This window comes from Oncorhynchus mykiss, chromosome 21, assembly GCF_013265735.2.
Source record: "Oncorhynchus mykiss isolate Arlee chromosome 21, USDA_OmykA_1.1, whole genome shotgun sequence".
NCBI lineage: Eukaryota > Metazoa > Chordata > Actinopteri > Salmoniformes > Salmonidae > Oncorhynchus > Oncorhynchus mykiss.
Window position 1 is genome coordinate 60,273,661 of NC_048585.1, and position 11,229 is coordinate 60,284,889.

The 11,229-nt window shown below is 43.1% G+C and overlaps 1 protein-coding gene across 1 annotated transcript in view; it reads left to right on the forward strand.

Moving 5' to 3' along the window:
* The first annotated feature begins 10,964 nt into the window (after positions 1-10,964).
* LOC118942814 (transmembrane protein 151A-like) overlaps positions 10,965-11,229 on the forward strand; it is a 23,281-nt gene continuing 23,016 nt past the window's right edge. Inside the window, exon 1 of the mRNA XM_036956529.1 lies at positions 10,965-11,229. This exon is cut by the window's right edge and continues 113 nt beyond it. Coding sequence (XP_036812424.1) covers positions 10,965-11,229 — 265 coding nt within the window.

Below are 11,229 nucleotides of genomic sequence, written 5' to 3' on the forward strand. Positions count from 1 at the left end.
TGTAGCATGTCTTTACTTGATACAAGATATATTTTTCACCGTTACAGTCGCATTCTCATCGACAGATGGCGCAATCGGATTGTATCAAACTTTCCTCCGTTCATGTAACATTCTACAAATGCAAGATAAACACTTACTGTACACTGATTAAACCGGGTTTAACAGTTGCAGCCGACAGTAACAATAAACATAAATTGTGGCATCTGTCTTTCGTTTACACCGACTATCAGCACATGTAGTTGACGGTCTTCCGTCTGTTTTCCATAAACAAGCCCCGTAACGTGCTTTATGGGAACCATATTAAAGGTGTGAGTTTAATTACATTTGTGAAAATTATTTCAAGCTTATATAAAAGTATACGTTCCTTATATTTTCAAACCCAAGCGATGCGTGTTAACGTTTAGTTAGTTTCAGGGCTCCTATAACAACCACCACCAGAAGATACTAGCTCTAATCAATAGGCGTTTTAGGTACTTAGTGTCAATGACCACGTTTACATGTACACCAATATCCCGTTATTATTCGGGATAATCAAGTATTCCGTTTTTGAGTTGACCGCATATATGTATCCCGGTCTTGAGAAACCCGGATAAAATGCCTGGGATATGCAGATTTTAGACATGGTGTGCTGTGGCATGTAAACATCTTATCCCGTTTACTGTTGTTTTTCGCGGAGGCCGTTTCACATATCATGCACGGGTGTTGTGATTTTTTCATCTGATTGCCAAACAAATTACGTCAAAAACGGATCTACCTGCACCAGTATAGTCCACCATAATTCCATAAAACTTTCTGTTTATAATTTCGGACATTTACTAGGCCATAGTCTTATAATTTCCGACATGTGTTGGTCAACTATAGTTAGATACATGCAGAATTTCTTCCGTCGTAACTTGTTGCCCCAGAACACCAGTAAAATTGTCTGTTTCATTTAGTGACCCGGGAAGAAAACGCAATAACTCCAAAACAGTGGATAGATCGGTCCCGTCTCGTTGCATAACAGTGTCAAAGATAACACATTACACAGAGATTCGCTTTGTCTCCCAAAAAATTCTCAACTCTTGTTCCCAAGACTAAATTAACATTTGTTGTACCATTTTACTGCAAGAAATACATAATTCTGCACGAGTTAATGTTATGTTATGCTACATGAGAGGTTATAGGCCTACAGTCAAGAGTATATTTCAGTTACTATTCCATTTTAACTTAAATGGGGAATATTCTGTTTATTCATGGCACAGGGATACTCATGACTGAGATATCAAAGGCGCACAGTAAACTGCTCATCCCGAATAAGACCTTAAACGCGATATGACAACTATCCGGAAAACTGTGCGTATCATCCAACAGCTGTTACACACGTTACACGAGTTCTTGTGGTTCTCAAAAGTACCGTGACTTTTCTTTAAATTCAGTTGAGTAGGCTATTTGAATCAAACATGCACATGCGCAAAAAAGTTTATAAAATGGGAAAAGGTGTGCTGGGAGGTGGAGCAAATCAACAACATCACTCTGCATGCTCGCGCTTTCTCTGGTTTGCAGTACCATTATCTATGTGACTAGACTGGAGACCGAATCTCACAGTGGTGCCAGCTCCTGAACAGGTGTGACAAAGTGAAAATGTAGTTTCCGTCAACCTCGCACGCAATGTCGATCTCAAAGAACACCGCATTTCACCGGAGAGTATTGGGCGAAACCATTCAAATCAGAAAAAGGTGTGATGTGTTGTGTGAATTAATACGAATATTTGCTGCCATTGTAGTAAGGTCGGCATTACGAGAGGTCTTCGGACATACCATTTTTGAATTATTTTCTTGGAAATAACAACTAGTGGGTTGAGTGCTGCTCTCCTATCTCTTCTCAGTCTGAGAGATATTCCGAGAGCAGGTTTGTCTCCTTCCTTTGTTTATAAAATAAATAAAAAACGCGTTTAAAACTGTATAACACAATAGTGTCTTTGGAAAACGGGTTCACATAACCCAAAGTCAATAGCGAATGAGACTATGTATATATTTAACTTAATGTATTTAAGGCCTATTTCGGCACGTTAACCTGCTGGTTTAGCTGGCCATGTTATTGAGGAGCTAACTAGCACCGAGCTAACTACAGCAGACTATAGTTAATACAACCTGAGACCCTACAGCAGACTATAGTTAACACAACCTGGGACCCTACAGCAGACTATAGTTAACACAACCTGGGACCCTACAGCAGACTATAGTTAACACAACCTGGGACCCTACAGCAGATTATAGTTAACACAACCTGGGACCCTACAGCAGACTGTAGTTAATACAACCTGGGACCCTACAGCAGACTATAGTTAACACAACCTGGGACCCTACAGCAGACTATAGTTAACACAACCTGAGACCCTACAGCAGACTATAGTTAACACAACCTGAGACCCTACAGCAGACTATAGTTAATACAACCTGAGACCCCCCCTACAGCAGACTATAGTTAATACAACCTGAGACCCTACAGCAGACTATAGTTAATACAACCTGAGACCCCCCCTACAGCAGACTATAGTTAATACAACCTGAGACCCCCCCTACAGCAGACTATAGTTAACACAACCTGGGACCCTATAGCAGAATATAGTTAACACAACCTGAGACTCCCCCTACAGCAGACTGTAGTTAACACAACCTGGGACCCTACAGCAGACTATAGTTAACACAACCTGAGACTCCCCCTACAGCAGACTGTAGTTAACACAACCTGGGACCCTACAGCAGACTATAGTTAACACAACCTGAGACTCCCCCTACAGCAGACTGTAGTTAACACAACCTGGGACCCTACAGCAGACTATAGTTAACACAACCTGAGACCCCCCCCCCCCCCTACAGCAGACTATAGTTAACACAACCTGAGACCCTACAGCAGACTATAGTTAACACAACCTGAGACTCCCCCTACAGCAGATTATAGTTAACACAACCTGGGACCCTACAGCAGACTATAGTTAACACAACCTGGGACCCTACAGCAGACTATAGTTAACACAACCTGGGACCCTACAGCAGACTATAGTTAACACAACCTGAGACCCCCCTATAGCAGAATATAGTTAACACAACCTGAGACTCCCCCTACAGCAGACTGTAGTTAACACAACCTGGGACCCTACAGCAGACTATAGTTAATACAACCTGAGACCCTACAGCAGACTATAGTTAACACAACCTGGGACCCTACAGCAGACTATAGTTAATACAACCTGAGACCCTACAGCAGACTGTAGTTAACACAACCTGGGACCCTACAGCAGACTATAGTTAATACAACCTGAGACCCTACAGCAGACTATAGTTAATACAACCTGAGACCCTACAGCAGACTGTAGCTAACACAACCTGAGACCCTACAGCAGACTGTAGTTAATACAACCTGGGACCCTACAGCAGACTATAGTTAACACAACCTGGGACCCTACAGCAGACTATAGTTAACACAACCTGAGACCCTACAGCAGACTATAGTTAATACAACCTGAGACCCTACAGCAGACTATAGTTAACACAACCTGAGACCCTACAGCAGACTGTAGCTAACACACAGAACAGAGTTTGATTTGGTGCAACTCAACTGGTACACATATACAGTGGGGCAAAAAAGTATTTAGTCAGCCACCAATTGTGAAAGTTCTCCCACTTAAAAAGATGAGAGGCCTGTAATTTTCATTATAGGTACACTTCAACTATGACAGTCAAAATGAGAAAAAAAACAACCAGAAAATCACATTGTAGGATTTTTAATGAATTTATTTGCAAATTGTGGTGGAAAATAAGTATTTGGTCAATAACAAAAGTTTATCTCAATACTTTTATATACCCTTTGTTGGCAATGACAGAGGTCTAATGTTTTCTGTAAGTCTTCACAAGATTTTCACACACTGTTGCTGGTATTTTGGCCCATTCCTCCATGCAGATCTCCTCTAGAGCAGTGATGTTTGGGGGCTGTTGCTGGGCAACACGGACTTTCAACTCCCTCCAAAGATTTTCTATGGGGTTGAGATCTGGAGACTGGTTAGGCCACTCCAGAACCTTGAAATGCTTCTTACGAAGCCACTTCTTCGTTGCCCGGGCGGTGTGTTTGGGATCATTGTCATGCTGAAAGACCCAGCCACGTTTCATCTTCAATGCCCTTGCTGATGGAAGGAGGTTTTCACTCAAAATCTCACGATACATGGCCCCATTCATTCTTTCCTTCACACGGATCAGTCGTCCTGGTCCCTTTGCAGAAACACAGCCCCAAAGCAGGATGTTTCCACCGCCATGCTTCACAGTAGGTATGGTGTTCTTTGGATGCAACTCAGCATTCTTTGTCCTCCAAACACGACGAGTTGAGTTTTTACCAAAAAGTTATATTTTGGTTTCATCTGACCATATGACATTCTCCCAATCTTCTTCTGGATCATCCAAATGCTCTCTAGCAAACTTCAGACGGGCCTGGACATGTACTGGCTTAAGCAGGGGGACACGTCTGGCACTGCAGGATTTGAGACCCTGGCGGCGTAGTGTGTTACTGATGGTAGGCTTTGTTACTTTGGTCCCAGCTCTCTGTAGGTTATTTACTAGGTCCCCCGTGTGGTTCTGGGATTTTTGCTCACCGTTCTTGTGATCATTTTGACCCCACGGGTTCAGATCTTGCGTGGAGCCCCAGATCGAGGGAGATTATCAGTGGTCTTGTATGTCTTCCATTTCCTAATAATTGCTCCCACAGGTGATTTCTTCAAACCAAGCTGCTTACCTATTGCAGATTGTCTTCCCAGCCTGGTGCAGGTCTACAATTTTGTTTCTGGTGTCCTTTGACAGCTATTTGGTCTTGGCCATAGTGGAGTTTGGAGTGTGACTGTTTGAGGCTGTGGACAGGTGTCTTTTATACTGATAACAAGTTCAAACAGGTGCCATTAATACAGGTAACGAGTGGAGAACAGACGAGCCTCTTAAAGAAGAAGTTACAGGTCTGTGAGAGCCAGAAATCTTGCTTGTTTGTAGGTGACCAAATACTTATTTTCCACCATAATTTGCAAATAAATTCATTAAAAATCCTACTATGTGATTTTTCTGGATTTTTTTATCTCACTTTGTCTGTCATAGTTGAAGTATACCTATGATGAAAATTACAGGCCTCTCTCATCTTTTTAAGTGGGAGAACTTGCACAATTGGTGGCTGACTAAATACTTTTTTGCCCCAACACACACACGCACAGGTACGACCAGTGGTGACCCGTCATTGAGCCCCACCTGTTTAGCTAAAATAAATAACTATAAATACATGTCATATATCACTTTGCAAACAATGTGTATATTTTTTTTACGTGTTAATAAAGCTGCGTGCAAACATGGTCTTTTTTTTGCTTTCTTAAGGCAGTTTAAATACAGTTTCAGCCTAGCTCAGCGCTTTCTGTGGTGGTGGGGCAAGCCATCAGAAAATACGAAGCGTAGGGTTTGGTAATGTTCTCTAGTTGCGCTGTGATTGGCTCAGTGTTCTGTCACTCATGGGGACACTATGTCACTGCAAAATCTACAGGTAGAGTTTGAAAATTCAAGCCCCTTGGGTGCTGCCATAGAGTTACATTAGAAGTGCCCAGCCAAGAAGGCTCAAGGTCATTGGCCACAGATAAAGTGATGTCAAATCACGTTATATCTACCGTAGCTTTGATTGGACTGATCATGTCAACATCATACTTTAAAAATCTTAGCTAGGATTGGACCCTTGTTTTCAATTTCCGCCTAAAATGACATGCCCAAATCTAACTGCCTGTAGCTCAGGACATGCATATTCTTGATATAATTTGAAAGGAAACACTTTGTAGTTTGTGGAAATTAATGTAGGAGAATATAACACATTAGATCTGGTAAAAGATAATACAAACAAAAAAACATCAGTTTCCAATTTTTTTTCCATCCATCTTTGAAAGGCAAGATAAAGGCCATAAAATCACACAGGCGTTTTGGTGCAATTTTGATTTTGGCCACCAGATGGCGGAAGTGTGTGTGCAAAGATTCAGACTGATACACTGAAGCATTATATTACTGCGCAACATTTTGAATCAAGTCTGCCCAAATGTGGTTAATTGATACATTTTAAAGTACATAACTCTATAGAACATACAAAAATGATATGGCAATACATTCTTTTAGTTTACACATTCCCAGGAAGGTGATACATGATGGATAACGTGGAGCGTGTGTTTGGTCCGAGTCTGAGTCTTTTCCAAGCTTAAAAGGATAAACATTCACATGCAACACCATGTTGAATACATTGGCCATGCTATCAATCCAGCATAACTTTCTGCCGAGTTCAAAACAACTGGAAACTGGGAAATATCAGACTTCAGTGAGTTCAAGACAACTGGAAACTGGGAAATATCAGACTTCAGTGAGTTCAAGACAACTGGAAACTGGGAAATATCAGACTTCAGTGAGTTCAAGACAACTGGAAACTGGGAAATATCAGACTTCAGTGAGTTCAAGACAACTGGAAACTGGGAAATATCAGACTTCAGTGAGTTCAAGACAACTGGCAACTCTGAAAAAACGAGCTCCGACTAGCATAATACATTTTGAACGGTCATCCAACTCTGGAATTTCAAGTTGAGAATTCTGGCCTCTTTCTACATCACCGATGTCATGATACAAACTTGTTTTTTTTCAGAGTTCCCAGTTGTCTTGAAAGCACCATAACTCCAGAGAATGCCAGATTTTGATGACAAATTTGCCCACAAGAAGGATCGCTGTTACCACATGATTCCATATGTGTTATTTCATAGTTTTGATGTCTTCACTATTAGTCTACAATGTAGAAAATAGTAAAAAAATGTATTTGTTATTTTTATTTAACCAGGTAGGCTAGTTGAGAACACCTTTATTTAACCAGGTAGGCTAGTTGAGAACAAGTTCTCATTTACAACTGCAACCTGGCCAAGATAAAGCAAAGCAGTGTGACACAAACAACAACACTGAGTTAAACATGGAGTAAACAAACCTACAGTCAATAACACAATAGAAAAAAAAGAAAGTCTATATACAGTTTGTGCAAATGGCGTGAGGAGGAAAGGCAATAAATAGGCCATGGTAGCTAAGTAATTACAATTTAGCAAATTAACACTAGATGAGCAGATGATGTTGTGCAAGTAGAAATAGTGGTATGCAATAGAGCAGAAAAGTAAATAACAACAATATTGGGATGAGGTAGGTAGATTGGATGGGCTATTTACGGATGGGCTATTTACAGATGGGCTATGTACAGCAGCAGCGATCGGATAGCTGCTCAGATAGCTGAAATTCGTTCCAGTCACTGGCAGCAGAGAACTGGAAGGAAAGGCGGCCAAAGTGGGTGTTGGCTTTGGGGATGAAAAGTGAGAAATGCCTGCTGGAACGTGTACTACAGGTGGGTGTTGTTATCGTGACCAATGAACTGAAATAAGGCGGAGCTTTCCCTAGTAAAGACTTATAGATGACCTGGAGCCAGTGGGTTTGGCGACGAATATGTAGCGAGGGCCAGCCGACTAGAGCATACAGGTCGCAGTGGTGGGTGGTGTATGGGGCTTTGGTGACTAAATGGATGGCACTGTGATAGACTGCATCCAGTTTGCTGAGTCGAGTATTGGAGGCTATTTTGTAAATGATATCGCAGAGGATCGAGGATTGTTGCGAAATAGGAAGCCGATTCTAGATTTTATTATTTTGGATTGGAGATGTCTAATATGAGTCTGGAAGGAGAGTTTACAGTCCAGACACCTAGGTATTTGTAGTTGTCCACATATTCTAAGTTGGAATTGTCCAGAGTAGTGATGCTGGGCGGGTGCAGGCAGCGAACGGTTGTAGTATATGGGTAGTGTATGGGGATTTGGTGACAAAACGGATGGCACTGTGAAGAAAAGAAAGAAAAAAAAAACCTTGAATGAGTAGGTGTGTCCAACTTTTGAATGGTACTGTGTGTGTGTGTATATATATATATATATACAGTTGAAGTCGGAAGTTTACATACACCTGAGCCAAATACATTTAAACTCAGTTTTTCACAATTCCTGACATTTAATCCTATTAAAAATTCCCTGTCTTAGGTCAGTTAGGATCACCACTTTATTTTAATACTGTGAAATGTCAGAATAATAGTAGAGAGAATGATTTATTTCAGCTTTTATTTCTTTCATCACATTCCCAGCGGGTCAGAAGTTTACATACACTTGGTTAGTATGTGGTAACCAGACTTGTAGAGGTCTACCATTTTTTTTGTTGGCCCCCTTGGCTTCTCTTTCTTTTTCTATGATTGATTAGTTGATTGACAAGGTATTTGATTGATCAGATAGTTGATTCAGCCATTAAAGGACAAACCCTGTGACTCTTCAAGCTGCAGTGTGTAACTTTTTGGTCGACTCTACCAAATTCACATAGAAATGTGAGCTGTAGATCTGTCATTCTCATTGAAAGCAAATCTAAGAATCGGTAGATCTGTTATATTTGAGCTATTTCTATGCTTCCCGTTCTTAAATTAGTTTTTTTGTTGTTGTTTTTACTTTCGGGTTTTGTGTCCCAGCTTCAAACAGCTGACAATACAATATTTTTGGTTATGGAAAAGATATGTCACAGCGGTTTAGAGGGTACGATGATTCTCTACACTATACTTGCTGGTTTTGTCACATAAACTGAAATGAAGCTAATTCATATAATCTTATGAAACCAGGAAATGGCCTTTAACTGCATGCAAGGCTGTTTTCCAGACATTATACATGTCTCATCGCTGCCTCTTGACTCTCCTCACATCCTCAACTTTCTGCTACGTCCCAACAGCACCCTATTCCCTACATAGTGCAGTAGAACCATATGGGCCTATAGAAGGAAGATGATGATTCAATCACATTACGTGGATAAAAGCTCTATTTGCGTTGTGTAAGCATTTGTCTTTTCAAAAAGTTTAAATAAAAGGGCTGGATTCTCCATTAACATACGGAGAGTATGCAGAACCCTTCCCCTTGTTCCACATTTTGTTACGTTACTGCCTTATTCTAAAATGGATTAAGTTAAAAAAAAAAAATCCTCATCAATCTACACACAATACCCAATAATGACAAAGTGGAAACAGGGTTTTAGACACTTTTGCAAATGTATAAAACTATATATGATACCTTATTTAGCCTCCATCATTCTTACATGGAATAAGTTTGGAACCACCCTGTATGTTTGTTGATACATGTATGTAAATGTGTAGGTGGTGGGTGATGTCAGTGGGCATACAGAATGTGTAGGTGGTGGGTGACGTCAGTGGGCATACAGAATGTGCAGGTGGTGGGTGACGTCAGTGGGCATACAGAATGTGTAGGTGGTGGGTGACGTCAGTGGGCATACAGAATGTGTAGGTGGTGGGTGACGTCAGTGGGCATACAGAATGTGCAGGTGGTGGGTGACGTCAGTGGGCATACAGAATGTGCAGGTGGTGGGTGACGTCAGTGGGCATACAGAATGTGCAGGTGGTGGGTGACGTCAGTGGGCATTCAGAATGTGTAGGTGGTGGGTGACGTCAGTGGGCATACAGAATGTGTAGGTGGTGGGTGACGTCAGTGGGCATTCAGAATGTGTAGGTGGTGGGTGACGTCAGTGGGCATACAGAATGTGTAGGTGGTGGGTGACGTCAGTGGGCATTCAGAATGTGTAGGTGGTGGGTGACGTCAGTGGGCATACAGAATGTGTAGGTGGTGGGTGACGTCAGTGGGCATACAGAATGTGTAGGTGGTGGGTGACGTCAGTGGGCATACAGAATGTGTAGGTGGTGGGTGACGTCAGTGGGCATACAGAATGTGCAGGTGGTGGGTGACGTCAGTGGGCATACAGAATGTGTAGGTGGTGGGTGACGTCAGTGGGCATACAGAATGTGCAGGTGGTGGGTGACGTCAGTGGGCATACAGAATGTGTAGGTGGTGGGTGACATCAGTGGGCATACAGAATGTGTAGGTGGTGGGTGACATCAGTGGGCATACAGAATGTGTAGGTGGTGGGTGACGTCAGTGGGCATACAGAATGTGCAGGTGGTGGGTGACGTCAGTGGGCATACAGAATGTGTAGGTGGTGGGTGACGTCAGTGGGCATACAGAATGTGTAGGTGGTGGGTGACGTCAGTGGGCATACAGAATGTGTAGGTGGTGGGTGACGTCAGTGGGCATACAGAATGTGTAGGTGGTGGGTGACTGTCAGTGGGCATTCAGAATGTGTAGGTGAAACCTTCCGAATTCTAAGGGGACAAATAGAAAGAAAATAAACACCTGAGATGGTTTTACCGTTATTTTTTAGATTTTTTTTTTTAGGATAAACTGTTTACCGATAGAAAAGGAATCGGTTTATCCATGTTCGCCTTTTTACCAGTAGGATTAATCGAGATCTGCCTGCCATTGTGAAAAAAAACATCTTCCTCCTACCCTTCCCATCCATCCGTCTTCATATCAGCGCTCTCGTGCCTGCCCCCCCGGTGCTCACTCTGAAGGAAACGTTAACGGTTGGCTCAGTCTCGAGCCCCACCTGCGCGTAGGACGAAGGCAAGAAGGGGCTGACTGTTATCACCGCACAGAAGCACAGAGTAACACTAACCGACATTGATGTAATTGTTAACGGAAGACATCTGGGCTTTGTCTAATCTATGCTATGAGGTGAATGAATCAAACCATGGAAGGCGTGAAGAATAACCGAGAGGCTCAGGGTAAATTAACTCCTTGGATCCCGACAGAGGCGACGTTCAGTCAGCGTGGATAATGCGCATTTGCTGCAGGCTCTACTGTCATCACTACAGTGTAACCGGATCTCGACCGGCGACGGATGGGTTGACTCCCGCCGCGCCGAGGAGGTGGTCCCAGCCTCCGGCCTGGGCCGCCGCTCCCGGGGTGGGTCCCCATCCCTGGTCCCGTTAACCGTAGGGCCAACGGGAGGGCGTGTGCCAGGGGAAAGAAGAGAGAGAAAATGCAGACGGAGGTGCCAGTAGCCCTACCGCCGGAGATAGGAGAGGAGACCATAGCGGACGGGGAAGGGAGAGAGGAGACCATAGCGGACGGGGTAGGGAGAGAGGAGACCATAGCGGACGGGGAAGGGAGAGAGGAGACCATAGCGGACGGGGAAGGGAGAGAGGAGACCATAGCGGACGGGGAAGGGAGAGAGGAGACCATAGTGGACGGGGAAGGGAGAGAGGAGACCACAGCAGACGGGAATGGGAGAGAGGAGACCACAG